The 16,666-nt window shown below is 41.5% G+C and overlaps 1 protein-coding gene across 12 annotated transcripts in view; it reads right to left on the bottom strand.

Annotated features, from left to right (window-relative positions):
* Window positions 1-9,247: 9,247 nt before the first annotated feature.
* LOC106613682 (epidermal growth factor receptor substrate 15-like 1) overlaps window positions 9,248-16,666 on the bottom strand; it is a 35,386-nt gene continuing 27,967 nt past the window's right edge. For 7 of the 12 annotated variants that reach the window (XM_014216199.2, XM_014216200.2, XM_014216203.2 and 4 more), the window contains 2 exons: window positions 15,393-15,601; window positions 9,248-12,967 (listed from right to left, as the gene is read on the bottom strand). In XM_014216199.2, coding sequence (XP_014071674.1) covers window positions 12,821-12,967; window positions 15,393-15,601 — 356 coding nt within the window. In that variant the 3' untranslated portion in view covers window positions 9,248-12,820. Of the gene's footprint in view, window positions 12,968-13,403; window positions 13,421-15,392; window positions 15,602-16,666 lie in introns of all 12 variants that reach the window. The other 5 variants (XM_014216207.2, XM_014216208.2, XM_014216204.2 and 2 more) reach the window with 4 other exon arrangements.

The raw sequence follows: 16,666 nt of genomic DNA, 5'->3' as shown, positions 1-16,666 counted from the left end.
TTCTTGACTTTGAGTGAAATCCTTGTGGCTTTCTTGTCTATTATCCTGACAAAGGAAAATGGAACAGCCCTGACATCTGTGTATCATCATCACACCACACTGTAACATGACACCAGTCATAAACTCCTCAACAATACTTCCTGTATCTTTACATCAACCATAAGCTATAGTTGTCCCTGTGTGAATGGCTTGCCAGCTATCCTATAGGCCAGTTCAGGCCTGAGCAGTTTACAATATGAATGTGAGTGCAATGTTTTCCATCTGTCACAGGGCCACTGCCAGAGTCTTGTGGCTCATACAGCCTATAAATACAAACATTACATTTACATAATTACAGAGACTTAATATAGATGTCCCCTCTCTGGGTCTGGGCACAGGGGCACACCGCACTGAAAGAGAAAGGAACCCTAGTCCCTGCCTCAATGAGAAGACCCAATGGGACAGGGTGGAAAGTTCAGTGGGGCTTAGAAGAGAGTGACATGAAGGTTACACATCTGTTAGCCTGGATTTGAGTCTCACAGTGAATGTACATGTTCCTTAAATATTCTATAGAATCAAACCTTTCACTTCAAGTAGTTCCTGAGTTAGGCTCTATTGTCTTATTTAAATGTTGATAAAAGCATGAAACAGTATTAAGCAGCTATCACTTAAACATGGTTGCACATTCTTGAAAGTACATTTTTAGGTTGGTATGCTATCCAGAAACGAAGCACCTCCACTCTGGAAGGAGCAAGAAGTTAAAATCACATGAAGTGGCCCAGAGTACAACAACATTTTACCCATGATCCATCTCTTAATCAGGGGCCTTCAGCCTGTGTATTTGGGTCACATGACAACATTCCTGCACAATAAGTCAGGTGTAGTTAGGTGCCTTCAGAATAAACGCTTCTTTACTGTGTTATGGGCCTAATTATGTACTTTGGCTATGTATAAAAACAGACAGAGAGAGAGAGAGAGAGAGAGAGAGAGAGAGAGAGAGAGAGAGAGAGAGAGGAGAGGAGAAAATGGGCCACCTTTGTGAACTGACAAGCTCACAACAATGTCTCTACATTGGGTCTATGGGGAAGCATAAAAGACCACTTTTTCTTCAAGTGTTACAACTTCTTAGGGACCGTATCGTCTTCTGGGTGCCCATGCCAGTTTAGAGAAAAGAGGAAGTAAGAGTGCCACTATGATTAGCCAATTTACTCAAGTGAAAAATTAAACATTCTCATTTCACTTTTTGCTCAGAGTGTAATAATAACATCTAGAAGTGAGTGTGGGAAGATTGAAGTGTGAGTTAGGGGACAGAGGTCATGTATCCAGATGTTTAATGCATTCTGTCATCCATGCAAGCTGTCTATCGATAAACAAACAAAAAAAAAGACTGTGTATTCCACAGGCTTTCATTGCTATCTGGTTTCCCCTTTAGATGGCTCAAATTACAGGCTTACAAAAAGGAATTTCCTTCATTACAATATGTTTACATCTATTCCACATCACATATAGAGCACATCATTGTCATTCAGAATTATCTCTGAGTCTGATCTAACGGATGGTGTTTTTCGAAAGTGCATGCCTTGCTTTTGAAACTCCTTTCGCCACAATAACACTCAAGTTACTCTGCTCCAGATTCAGCCGAAAATGTATCTGTATCTCTTACTATGAAACCATTCATAACACACAGCGTTCACTGGCTCTTTGCCATGGCACACCTGAAACTGCATGCTAGAGATCAAAATCAAAGAACATTTAAAGGAAACACCAACATAAAGTGTCTTAATAGGTTGTTGGGGCACCACGAGCCAGAACAGCTTCAATGCACCTTGGCATAGATTCTACAAATATCTGGAACTCTATTGGAGGGATGCGATGCCATTCTTCCACAAGAAATTCCATCATTGGTGGTGAAAAAACTCTGTCTCAGGCACCGCTCCAGAATCTCCCATAAGTGTTCATTTGGGTTGAGATCTCGTGACTGAGACGGCCATGGCATATGGTTTACATTGTTTTCATTCTCATCAAACCATTCAGTGACCCCTTGTGCCCTGTGGATGGGGGCATAGCCATGGTAGCCCAAATAATGGCCAAAATAATGGCCTGCCCAGCATTGTTATACACAACCCTAAGCATGATGGGATGTTAATTGCTTAATTATATCAGGAACCACACCTGTGTGGAAGCACCTGCTTTCAATATACTTAGTATCACAAGTGTTTCCATTATTTTGGCAGTTACCTGTATGTAGGCCTATTTAAAGTTATTTTATATTAGGTATACTTTAGTCTGAAGTGAGCACTTTCAGCATTTCTGCCAGGTCAGAGCAACTATCCATAAACATGGTTGGCTGCATTTAGCTGTAGTTTATCATGCATAAATGCTTTACACAGAGTATCTTCACAAGCAACAGCATAATTGTATACAATTCTACAGGGGATGGTTCCATAAAAAAGGTCAACAAAGTAGTAAGTCCATAGAGAGGACATGGAGAAGACAGCTTTTTAAAGCTCTACAGTACAAGCTATAGACACATGTTTGAGTTTTATATTAAAGCTCGGAAAGGGGGAAAGAGCATTGAGTGCTGAAAATGAAGGGAGAGTGAGTGAGTCAAATAAGATGTTATTTGTCACATGCTTCTTAAAACACACAAGGGGTAGACTAACAATAAAATACTTACGGGCCCTTGAGTGAGTGAGTGAGTGTGTGGAGATCACTATCACAGCTGGCCTCCAATGGGCAACCCGAGCACACACACATTTCAGTTTCCAGTAATGACGATCGACAGTATATTCACCAAGACTCTGAGAAACATGATAGTCCTGGCCTCCATATTCAATGTGAAGAGCCGACATCTCACATCGACATCCTGTCTGAGTCAAATGTACAACATCAATCATACCAGGAAAGAGTTTATCTCAGTGGATTCCTAGACTTCACGGCAGCCAAGGGCCAATTACCACGTGGGGAAAAGTGGGAATGTCATGGGATGAGTACACCATCTACTGGAGCTGTTTGGAAGCTCCTCAGTGGAAGACACTCATCCGGTCTATGGAGGAACAACATGGATTAACTTTGGCACTGGCTAAAGACAGGCCTGTGTAGAGTGATACTATATGGAGAGTGAAGGAGTTGGGTCTTTTCCCAACAGACACATGATATGACGGGTCACCTTTCCTGAGGATCGTTATGCGCTTGAGGTCGGAAATACACAATTCCAATTGTAAGGCACTTGATATATACAGTGGGGGAAAAAAGTATTTGATCCCCTGCTGATTTTGTACGTTTGCCCACTTACAAAGAAATGATCAGTTTATATTTTTAATGGTAGGTTTATATGAACAGTGAGAGACAGAATAACAACAACAAAAAATCCAGAAAAACACATGTAAAAAATGTTATAAATTGATTTGCATTTTAATGAGGGAAATAAGTATTTGACCCCTCTGCAAAACTTGACTTAGTACTTGGTGGCAAAACCCTTGTTGGCAATCACAGAGGTCAGACGTTTCTTGTAGTTGGCCACCAGGTTTGCACACATCTCAGGAGGGATTTTGTCCCACTCCTCTTTGCAGATCTTCTCCAAGTCATTAAGGTTTCGAGGCTGACATTTGGCAACTCGAACCTTCAGCTCCCTCCACAGATTTTCTATGGGATTAAGGTCTGGAGACTGGCTAGGCAGCTCCAGGACCTTAATGTGCTTCTTCTTGAGCCACTCCTTTGTTGCCTTGGCCGTGTGTTTTGGGTCATTGTCATGCTGGAATACCCATCCACGACCCATTTTCAATACGCTGGCTGAGGGAAGGAGGTTCTCACCCAAGATTTGACAGTACATTGCCCCGTCAAATGATGCGGTGAAGTTGTCCTGTCCCCTTAGCAGAAAAACACCCCCAAAGCATAATGTTTCTACCTCCATGTTTGACGGTGGAGATGGTGTTCTTGGGGTCATAGGCAGCATTCCTCCTCCTCCAAACACGGCGAGTTGAGTTGATGCCAAAGAGCTCCATTTTGGTCTCATCTGACCACAACACTTTCACCAGTTGTCCTCTGAATCATTCAGATGTTCATTGGCAAACTTCTGATGGGCATGTATAAGTATTCTTGAGCAGGGGGACCTTGCGGGCGCTGCAGGATTTCAGTCCTTCACGGCGTAGTGTGTTACCAATTGTTTTCTTGGTGACTATGGTCCCAGCTGCCTTGAGATCATTGACAAGATCCTCCCGTGTAGTTCTGGGCTGATTCCTCACCGTTCTCATGATCATTGCAACTCCACAAGGTGAGATCTTGCATGGAGCCCCAGGCCGAGGGATATTGACAGTTCTTTTGTGTTTCTTCCATTTGTGAATAATCGCAACAAATGTTGTCACCTTCTCACCAAGCTGCTTGGCGATGGTCTTGTAGCCCATTCCAGCCTTGTGTAGGTCTACAATCTTGTCCCTGACATCCTTGGAGAACTCTTTGGTCTTGGCCATGGTGGAGAGTTTGGAATCTGATTGATTGATTGCTTCTGTGGACAGGTGTCTTTTATACAGGTAACAAGCTGCGGTTAGGAGCACTCCCTTTAAGAGTGTGCTCCTAATCTCAGCTTGTTACCTGTATAAAAGACACCTGGGAGCCAGAAATCTTTTTGATTGAGAGGGGGTCAAATACTTATTTCCCTCATTAAAATGCATTTTTCTTGATATTTTTTTTGTTATTCTGTCTCTCACAGTTCAAATAAACCTACCATTAAAATTTTAGACTGATCATTTCTTTGTCAGTGGGCAAACATACAAAATCAGCAGGGGATCAAATACTTTTCCCCCCCCCACTGTACAGTATGTTTATATTCATTGATATATGTTATATGTCTCGGTTCATTTAATAGAAATGAAGGATACATTACATAAAAACATACATACCAACATCAGCTGTGTTAAATGGTGAACATCTCCCCTCCCCAGCTGCATGTAGGCCTAGCATTGCTTCAGTGCATAGACCAAATGATAGATTTCTCAAAGATAAGCGTCAGACTATGAATTACATGGAGTGAGAGAGTACTGCAGAGGGTCCATCTGGACTGTTTTAGCCAGCATTCCTCCCCTGACAGTCAGTCCTATTGGGTTTGTTTTTATCCACAACATCCCTGGGGCAGCCCTGCTCCGGAGCAGCAAGCCCCACTCTGTCCCTCACAACAGCTGATTAAATAGACTGGGCTAAGGGGACTGGGACTGCTGCTCCTGCTCCTGAGGACCAGGGCTAACTATGTATTAACTATAGCAGATTGGTTACAGGAGGGGTGGTTCTCTTAACTGTTTTCCTAGCCATTCCTAGTTCTTGGAGCTGAGGCTGAGAAACACTATGGCCACCAGCTAGCTAGCTGTCAGAGAGTTGGGGTCTCTGTGTATCAGCCCCAGCAGGGAGAAGGTCCCCTTACAGATACCTCTGACAGCTAAGGACCCCCAACTCCCCTAAGGGTGTGTGTGTGTGTGTATGTGTGTGTGTGTGTGTGTGTGTGTGTGTGTGTGTGTGTGTGTGTGTGTGTGTGTGTGTGTGTGTGTGTGTGTGTGCGCGCACATGTGGAGTGTAAACATTCTCCAACATCATGAGGCATTAAACTAGCACTCCAAGCCCCTCCACAGCTGGAAAGGAATATCCTATTATTTCCCAGAAATCTCTTTAAAAGGGGGGGTGTGGTGCCACTATTTGCCTGGTGAAAACACTTGTGTTGAAATATGCTGCTAGTGACAACATGACTACATGTGCAACCTTTCTGCTCATAAAATGTCAAGTGCTTGCTAAGAAAACATTTCAATTCAGTCACTCTCTTTGTAAAAGTAAATGTCAACACTAGCAAATACCCGAAAAAGAAGGCACAAATATGGATACAAACACTGAAGAGACAATTTGTGAGGCGATCATATCTTCAATAAGTCTCCATGACCCATTTTCCTCCTTAAAAGCAATGGCCATTTCATTTCCACACTACCATTAACATAAGGTAAATAAAAACGTACCTAGGAATTTCCTGTTATTTCATACGGACACAGTTAACATTCCGAAACACAGGACTTGCTTAGGTTTCAAGTAATATGTCCAAAAATGTAGTCTGTTGACGCAGAATTATTTTCACACTTGCAGCTGTTTCCTTGAAATATAGACGACTGTAATTCACTGCACATTTTACTGCCTGGTGTTGCTTTTTTGCAGGTCTGGCGTTTGGGGGACCATCAATGAGCATCTTGTCTAGAGCTTCAGATGTAGTATTTAGTAGTTTGAGGGAGTCTTAATTCAAAAGGTCAGGAAGTATGAACCAACACACCTGGGGGGGTAAATAAAGTCTATGAACCTTTCGTTTGTTTATGTAGATTTACTGTACATACCAGTACTAGATCATAGCAGACTGAGGTTGACATGAAACAGCTAGGCTATTATTATTCATTATGGATCCCCATTAGCTGTTGCCAAGGCAGCAGCTACTTTTCCTGGGGTCCAGCAAAATTAAGGCAGTTTATACCATTTTAAAAACATTACAATACATTCAAAGATTTCACAACACACTGTGTGCCCCTACTCCACTACTACCACATATCTACAGAACAAAATCCATGTGTACGTGTATATATAGTGCATATGTTATCATGTGTGTGTATGCATGTGTCTGTGCCTATGTTTGTGTCCCCACTGTTCCATAAGGTGTATTTTTATCTGTTTTTTTTAATTAAACTTTACTGCTTGCATCAGTCACTTGATGTGGAATAGAGTTCCATGTAGTCATGGCTCTATGTAGTACTGTGCACCTCCCATAGTCTGTTCTGGACTTGGGGACTGTGAAGAGACCTCTGGTGGCATGTCTTGTGGGGTATGCGTCAGTGTCCGAGCTGTGCCAGTAGTTCAAACAAACACCTCGGTCGATTCAACATGTCAATACCTCTCATAAATACAAGTAGTGATGAAGTCAATCTCTTCTCCACTTTGAGCCAGGAGAGATTGACATGCAAATTATTAATGTTAGCTCTCTGTGTACATCCAAGGGCCAGCCGTGCTGCCTTGTTCTGAGCCAATTGTAATTTTCCTAAGTCCATTTTTGTGGCACCTGACCACACGACTGAACAGTAGTCCAGGTGCGACAAAACTAGGGCCTGTAGGACCTGCCTTGTTGATAGTGCTGTTAAGAATGCAGAGTAACGCTTTATTATGGACAGACTTCTCCACATCTTAGCTGCTGTTGTATCAATATGTTTTGACCATGACAGTTACAATCCAGGGTTAATCCAAGCAGTTTAGTCACCTCAAATTGCTCAATTTCCACATTATTTATTACAAGATGTAGTTGAGGTTTAGGGTTTAGTGAATGATATGTCCCAAATACAATGCTTTTAGTTTTAGAAGTATTTAGGACTAACTTATTCCTTGCCATCTACTCTGAAACTAACTGCAGCTTTTTGTTAAGTGTTAAGGGTCATTTCAGTCGCTGTAGTAGCTGGCATGTATAGTGCTGAGTCATCAGCATACGTTTACTCAAAGCCAGTGGCATGTCCTTAGTAAAGATTGAAAAAAGTAAGGGGCCTAGACAGCTGCCCTGGGGAATTCCTGATTCTACCTGGATTATGTTGGAGAGGCCTCCATTAAATAACACCCTCTGTGTTCTGTTAGACAGGTAACTCTTTATCCACAATATAGCAGGGGGTGTAAAGCCATAACACAAACGTTTTTCCAGCAGTAGACTATGATCGATAATGTCAAAACCGCACTGAAGTCTAACAAAACAGCCCCTACAATATTTTTATGATAAATTTCTCTCAGCCAATCATCAGTCATTTGTGTATGTGCTATGCTTGTTGAATGTCTTTCCCTATAAGCATGCTGAAAGTTTGTTGTCAATTTGTTTACTGTAAAATAGCATTGTATCTGGTCAAACACCATTTTTTCCAAAAGTTTACTAAGGGTTGGTAACAGGCTGATTGGTCGGCTATTTGAGCCAGTAAAGTTTTTTTTTATTATTCATAGGTAGTTAAATGACTTTTGCTTCCCTCCAAGCCTGGGGGCACACACTTTCTAGTCGGCTTAAATTGAAGATATGGCAAATATGAGTGGCAATATCGTCCGATATTATCCTCAGTAATTTTCTATCCAAGTTGTCAGACCCCGGTGGCTTGTCATTGTTGATAGACAACAATAATTTGTTCACCTCTTCCACACTCACTTTACGGAATTCGAAATGACAATGCTTGTCTTTCATAATTTGGTCAGATATACTTGGATGTGTAGTGTCAGCGTTTATTGCTGGCATGTCATGCTTATGTTTGCTAATCTTGCCAATGAAAAAATCATTGTAGTAGCTGGCAATATCAGTTGGTTTTGTGATGAATGAGCCATCTGATTCAATGAGTGATGGAGCTGAGTTTGCCTTTTTACCAAAATGTATTTTAAGATGCTACAAAGCTTTTTACTATCATTCTTTATGTCATTTATCTTTGTTTCATAGTTTAGTTTCTTCTTCTTTTTATTCAGTTTAGTCACATGATTTATTAATTTACAATACGTTTGCCAATCAGTTGTGCAGCCAGACTTATTTGCCATTCCTTTTGCCTCATCCCTCTCAACCATACCATTTTTCAATTCCTCATCAATCCACGGGGATTTAACATTTTTTACAGTCATTTTCTTAATGGTTGCATGTTTATTAGTAACTGGAATAAGCAATTTCATAAATGTGTCAAGCAGCATCTCTTTGCTCCTCACTACACACCACGTACCAACAAAGACTCAACAACATAGGAATCATTACAAAACCTTGCAACACTGATGGAATCCCTCAGATTCATACTAAGAAAAAACAACATTTCCACTACCTGTATGGTATGTACAGTGGTATGTACAGTTTTGCAGAGGGTTCAAATACTTATTTCCCTCACTAAAATGCAAATCTATTTATAAAATTTCTGACATGCGTTCTTCTGGATATTTTTGTTGTTATTCTGTCTCTCACTGTTCAAATAAACCTACCATTAAAATTATAGACTGATCCTTTCTTTGTCAGTGGGCAAACGTACAAAATCAGCAGGGGATCAAATACTTTTTCCCCCCACTGTATACTGGTTGAAATTAACACAAAGGAGATTTTGAACAGAGCCTAGACAGACAGGGGTATCTATTTGTACATTTGTATTAAGACAACAAACCATATGATATACTCTATAAAACATGTGAAATTAAACGTGATGTCCTAATATAAGTACATAAGTAAAATCAATGAAATTAAGAGAAAAAAACACAAACCCGAGACCTATTCATTCAACTGAAATGTTTATTCTAGTAAACAATGACCATGTACAGGGGATTAGCATTTCAAATAAATCCAAGCGTTTGTATTTTTGCATATATCCTGTTTTAAGTTACACACATTTTTTCACTTCTCATGAAACAAATATAACAGACATAATATACAGTTTGTATACATCTTATACAATGCAGAAAGACAGCAGGATTATTTCTTATTTTCATCTACAGAGGGACAGTCAAAGGCAGGCCAAATGGAAAAGGAATGCACCAAGCTTTAGAAGTCAGATCAGTTGTCAGAAAACCAGAAAACCAAAAGAAAAGCCATCTACAATCTGTTTGGCTTGTACAATAGATATACAGGCCTCTGCATGTATCCCTATATACACGATCAAACTCGAACACCCGAACAACGAGAAAATAAGAAATAAAATCTATTGCACAATGGCGGTATCAAAGACAAAATACAGCATGAGTGGTAAGTACGTAGAGAACACTAGGTAGTGGATGAGAGAACACTTGGGCTCTGTTTCGATACTCTCAAAATGCATCCTTCCATCCTGCCTCCCTAATCTGACATGATTAGATGGGTGATTGGGATACATCATGGAACCCTTTCTTTCACCAATCTAATAGTGACAGATCAATGATAACTTCAAAGAATGGAGTAAGAAAGGATGGGTTTTTAAGGTATAAAAAGGGGCATGAAGTGACCAATGAACAGGGAGCTGTGGCCTGGTCTACGGCCAACCAAGCACCCTCACTGTGGATTTCCCCTAAACCGAGGACACATTACAGGAGTTCTGACACAGAGCATTCTGGGTAAGGGCGGGAGTGTTGGCATTCCAAGCTTCGGGCGTCTGACCTGTGATTAAAACACCACAGGTAGGGTCGAATGCAGACGACCACAGGTTACCTCAGCTATATACAGCAGCCAGGTTAAAGGTCAGATCTGTACCAGAACAGGTTCTTCTCATAGAATATTATTACACTGTTGTAACCACTACAGCAAAGAAGTTTGATATGTAAACATAAACAAATAAATATCAGGGAGAGATGGTTGCATTTTCCACCTAGTGGCAGTGTTCATGGTCCATACTGCGGAATTGTAACTTAAATAATGTCCTTCCCCAACCCAAAGGGGAACGTAGCTTTAATAATACATTTTCACAACATATGGCTCAGGATAGGTCTTTTCACTCAGACTACTCCAATAGTAGGGGACAACAATGGCATTACATGGAAGCTTATTAAAGGTAATGGACACATGTACAGTAGGACACATATAGTTCAATACAACAGGAGAACATAAAACAAAGGGGCAATGAGTGCAACTGTCATTTTCATATGAGCTACTATTATCATCATCTCTATTCAGTTCAATTCAAAGCTTAAAGGGCAATTCTGCCACTTTTCAACCTCATATTCATTATGTCCAGCACCATACCAGTGTCTACATATGTGAAAAGGACGCGTTTCTATGATCTGTGGTTAAAAAGTTAAGAAGAAAGGTCCTAAAAAATGCTTCTCTGTAGCTAGGTTTCCATCCAATTGGCGACAGATTTTAATGTGAATACTCAAAAATCTGCATAAAGAAAATATGCGCATTTTCCCACTAGTGGTGTGTTTCCACCAAACGGACTTGTTGTGGACAAAAGTCAGTACGTAATGCACATAAAATGTCATTTTTTCATTTTAAGTGTACTGAATAAAAATCAAAAGTTGTATGTGTTTTCATCGCATTTTTAACTCTTCTGATAGTTTTGTCAAAAAAAACTGTTGCGTTAAATAGCAAATTTGCCCACTCTGGTCTTGGCACGAGCGCTCTAGCCAACAGCTCGCAGATACAGTGTGGGTAGGCTAGTTTACATAATGAGATTATTATGGATAACAGCGAGAATATTTTTACTTGTCAAACGGCAGACAAGCATCGAACATCATGTCACCAGAATAAGACCCTCGATATTTATTGGAAAGGAGCATCAAGACCACCGTGGCGTGCACTTTCACCACCCTGTGAAGTTTATCATAACTTATTTCATCTGTAGTGCCGTTTTGACATATGTAGACACTGGTATTGCACTGTTGATAATGAAAATGAGATTGGAAAGTGGTGGAATTGCCCTTTAAGTTTGAAAGTGAAGTAAGAACCACAGGTTTAATGTGCTAGGCAGTACCATCAGCAAGAAAATCAAGTAAAAGACAATGTGGCTAAAATAAAATAAAAGTTGTAACAAACTATGACACACTGTAGCGCAAACCGTTGAATATTCACGTTATAGCTGTGAAACTCACGTGACCTAATGAATTTGCATATCATTGATGGTTAGCCCGAAGAAAACCCCAGGCCATTTCTAACTTTCTTTGACCTCTCTGCAGCGTGTGCTTGCAGGTTTACCCATTTTTGCAGCGCTTACAACTAGAATTGTAATTAACAATATTGTTTCAGTCCTTTAACAAATACTACATAAAATAATAAAATAACACTTATCACATAATTAAATTAAAATCGTACAAATCTGCAATTAAACCCTCTATAATGAAACATAGTAAAACTTTAAAGAATTTCCCTCATCTAGTCTTTTTTGTGGTTGTTTGATGTAAATCACAGCCTTTTGAACTTACTTAAACTGTCAGAAGAGGCACAACTAAGTATCCATTCCTTCTCCCTATGTTTGCTCAAGAAGCACTGAAATATTGTAAAAAACATCTACTATCTCACACTCGGCGAGAAAGAAAATATATCTGTACAATTTGTTCTGGTCCAAACAGACCTCTCTCTCACACAACACTTACAGTAACCAGTCAGGGAAGCACCCAGCACTGCTCCCATGGCTCACCACATTCACATAATAAACCAATACTCAAATAATGTCTCCATCTTAAAAAGCAACCCGCCGTAACCTTTAGCTATTCCCTTCTTTACGTCTGTCAGCGCTCCAGTCGGTCAAGTGAGGGGATCCACGCTCCCTCACCAGACAGACACATATTCTGCTCATCTTTACATGTTAAGCCAGCCTCTACAGTGCATTTAAACAGTGCATCACTTCCTTCACAAACCATGGGTCATCATCCGTTCCCCTCCCCACCTATCAATTAAAAACAGTAAGAGAGACTGTGATTGCTGGCTCCCAGCCCCACTCCAACCTCCCACCGTAAAGTCAAATCCAGTTCCGTTTCCACATAAGTTCTGTTCTGATATTGTTTTGCTTTGAGAGTTTGTCGGTCTGGGGAATGTGTGGCGAGGTGTGTGTATCTGTGTGTGCGTATCAGGTGGAGTGTGTATGTGTGTTGTAGTGGTGGTGTGTATCTGCAAGCGTATGTCTGTGTGTGTGTGTGGTTGAGGAAGCAGTCATGTCTTGGGGCACATCGGCCCTGAGGGAAATGGCCAGCTATGGGTTCTTCACAGTGTGTGGGGTACGGTTTGTGAGTTGTATACGAATGTGTTATGCGTGTGTGTGTGTGTGTGTGAGTGTCTGTGTATGTTTATGTACTAGTAACGCTAGTAAGAGTATGTCTATGTGTCTGTTTGTCTATTTGTGTATATCTCTATTTATGTGTGTCTGTGTGTGTCCAGTCCAGGTCACCCGTGGGACATCTCGGCCTTGCTGAGAGCGATGGCCAGCTCTAAGTCCTCTTGCTCCTGCTGCCGGAGTCTCTTCAGCCGCTCCCGCTCCGCTCGCTCACTCTCTCGCTTCGCCCACTCCAGTTGCTGGGCCTCATTTCCAAACTACAGAGAGAAAGAGGAGAGAGGCATTTAACAAAGGATTCATCCATCACACCATGTACAAAGCACACGTTAGGAGGTGTTTTGCCAGAGTATTAGATTTGAGTGAACCTTATCCTGTACATTAAGAGTAAACTTCCATTTCTGCCTGATTACCGTAAGAGGACATAGATGACTGTAGTTTACTATTATAACTATATCATGTACACACACATATTAACACACACAAAAGCATCAACACACACGCACAAAATATACCCACTACACAGACAATCTAACTGACCTATCCCTATCGGTACTTTAATGTTCAATTTATGTGTGTTCTGCAGTTGGAGGAAAGGTGCTTCTTATTGTTAAACCCGAGTGGGGTTTAATATAAAGTGGGCGAAATACAAAACAAAGCCCTTTTCAATTTGACCGCGTTATTAAACATTCTTACCTTAACTTTTTCTGGTCCTGCGAGAGAAAAATGAATTACAAAACACCAAATAAACAATTCACTAATCGTGTATCACACCATCCATTTTACACCGAGCACACTACGAAACAGCATCACCACAAGGTACAACTAACTATGAGAAGGCGACATGGAGGACCGTTTCCGTTCGTTTCCCAAATGAAAATGAATGAGCAACTAAAAGCATATTTGAACAACATGCAAAGACGACATGTAGAGAGAAAACGGGAAGGACAGAAATGACATTTTTGATTCTCTGTTAAAGTGATAGTATGAGATCTAACCTAAATCAAGTAGAGCTAGGAACTCTCCCATGCATATCAGAACGCACACACATTCTAAGATACTGCTTTGCCACCCTTAGATCTGATTCAAATGAGGCCATTCAATTCTTGGAATCATGCTGACCAAAATAAATATGGAACTGAGTCCATTGAGGCATTTAATAGCTATATTTGTTTCCTTTAAATATTTATAATTCAATTCAGGGGCCAAGTTCATCTGGTATTTTTCTAGATAATATCTTCAATGTGGAACACAATACCTCTTTAGTTTAAAAAATGTATGGGCAGTTGACTCTGTTACAATAGTTTTAGCAACTTTGGGAGTAGTTTGGTACAAGTCAGAGATGGTAAAGCAGGATCTATGCTACCAATGTCATGCAGCAGACCAACACTAATTGATTGAGCAAACTAAGCCTAAAGAAAAGACAAAACACTGATACACACTAATACTGTATCTAAACACTAGTAGGACATACATGACTGACACACAACATAGGCCTAAGGGGTAAGAACTCAGGACTGAGAGCTGAGTAGTGATACTACTGCTTCCCGTGTCAACAGATCCCACCGCCAGACCAGTGGCTTGGAGCTGTCAGTCACTAAACCACACAGGATGGGCTCCCCTTTCCGGCCTAGCCTGGCCTAGGGTACGCACCGACTGTGTGACTGTCTGGCTGGCTGACTGCCTTACTGAGTGACTGTCTGACTGGCTGACTGACTGAATGCTGATGCCGGAAGCTGAGATGGAAAAGGTCAATATTCAGATACGAAGATCCTGAATACATCCTGGATTATTGCTACACTGTGTGAGACACCCATTGGTTGGTTGAGACAGACAGCCCAGGCCATAGCACCGCACTGGCTGGATTATTCAACCCTAACCTTAAAGAGCCGACTGGCTAGTTGAATAATACTTCACACGGCCAGAATCCACTTATTGGACTGGTAAGAGGTGATGGAAATAATACTTCTCATTTGTGCTTGTTTTGGGAAGCCTCTAGCATTCTACATAACAAACCACATGGCAAAATATAGATATATATATTTTTATGTTCCAATCGCGGCGTACACATCAAACCACAAAAAAGGGCTGACACCCTTTCCTGCACGAGCACCGGGGACCACTTCTGCAATGCAGCTCTGCACTTGACTGCACAATACCGAATGCATTGTAGGTGGTGTGCAACCAACTACAAAGCATAGGTTGAGAACCCCCCCCCAAAAAAAAAAATCATAACACCGTATAGATAAGTGAGTCTTGTGGAACCTTTGACAGGCTTACACTCAGAAAACAGCTAGACGGCAAAAATGTGTGGGAGTTCAGTCATCATTTTAGATATGAAGTAGGGTTGGATCACACAATGAATTAAAGTGATGATCAGATGATCAGTGATCATGAACAGTAGTTATTGCTAGTGATTATGCCATAGCCAACAGTTAGCCTACATGGTGGTTCATTTGCCATGGGTCTGAGCAGGAAGATGCCTGGCTCTGGTCTTTGTGTGGAGTGATGGTAGGTCATTGGGAGGCCAGGACGCAGAAAGATGAGCAGATTAACAGCCAGGGCCTTGTGGTTAGCTCCTCTCTAGATCCTTCAGTTAACGTTGTGGGAACTTAAGCAGAGGTAGTGGCTAGGTATATAAAGACTGGTCTGGACAGAGAGAGAGTATCACTGAGCTCAACTTACAGAACTGAAGTCTGCAAAACCCAAGGAACAGTCTTTAGAGGCTTTACTTGAGGGAGTTGGCGCAAAAGGATCTTTGCCACTAAAGGGGTCTCCGACCCCCTTTTTACTCTGAAAGGGGTCGATGACGTCAATGCCGAACGGCTGGAAGGGGTCGCAGGTTTTGGTCGAGTCGCCCGCTCCTCCAGGCATGTTGACGGGGGTGCTTTTACCTAAGGACATTAAGACAGTAAGGACAGTCATTTCCCCTGCAGAAGAGACCACAGGGTGTGTGGTTATGAAGTCAACTACAATTATTAGGTGATGGTTTGATCACTTTCACCACGGAAATTTGACGTTTTTTCTGATCAACGTCTGCTCGCTACAGCCTTCCAACCCCCACAAATGCTGCCCCCCCCCCCCCAACTCCACTTCTCGTCTCACGAGAAATAGAGCATTCTATCATGAAAAGCTTTGAAAACCACAGCAGTTTCAACTACACTCGTGGTGCACCAAAACCACACGCAGCTCAACTTAAACAAAATAGAGAGCACACAAACAATGTATAGATACAAAATTGTGCTGAAACAACATGCCAGCATGGTATGAATTAAACACGCATTTAATTAATGACATGGGGAAATATACTGCATAAACCCAGTATCAAAATACATGCCGAGAGCTATTTTCTCTTTTATGTTGGGTTTTATGGTGAGCAGATGGGTAGAGTTCATGCCCGCATTACCAACACAGGATTCAGATTCACAAGTTCATCAGATCTCTCCTCAGTGTGTGATATCGAGTTTTTGTCAGGACTAGATGCTACATGCCTAGGGCCAGGAGTTTTTAATGACCACATGACCTGCCCAAGAACAACTAACTATGGCCCAGAGTTATACCTGTTTATGTCCGGAAAAACTCCTGGCCTTAGTTATGCCAACTCATTGTATTCTCTATCTTAATTTCCACATAGCTTAAATACATCAATTATTTCACTGAACCGAGACTACTCTAAAATGAGCCCATGTAAACATGGTAGAGATGTTTCCGAGCTGTTTCTCTGTAGGCCAGCCTATGCTGGCAGAGTCAGTGGGCCGTGGGAATGTAGTACTTACTGGTTGTTGTTGCTTCTGAAGGTGTTAACCACGTTGTCAATCGAGCTGTTATTTATACCAGGCCTGCCAAGGTTAGCAGTTCACAGGCCCACTGAACAGCCAGGCAATCAGTTTCTCTCTTTCAGTAAATGGCACATGCTCTTCACCACAAACCGTCAGCCCCACCCAGCTCCAAAATACCAG

This window comes from Salmo salar, chromosome ssa10 (assembly GCF_905237065.1).
Source record: "Salmo salar chromosome ssa10, Ssal_v3.1, whole genome shotgun sequence".
Taxonomy (NCBI): Eukaryota; Metazoa; Chordata; class Actinopteri; order Salmoniformes; family Salmonidae; genus Salmo; species Salmo salar.
This window is presented reverse-complemented; position numbering and strand designations above follow the sequence as displayed.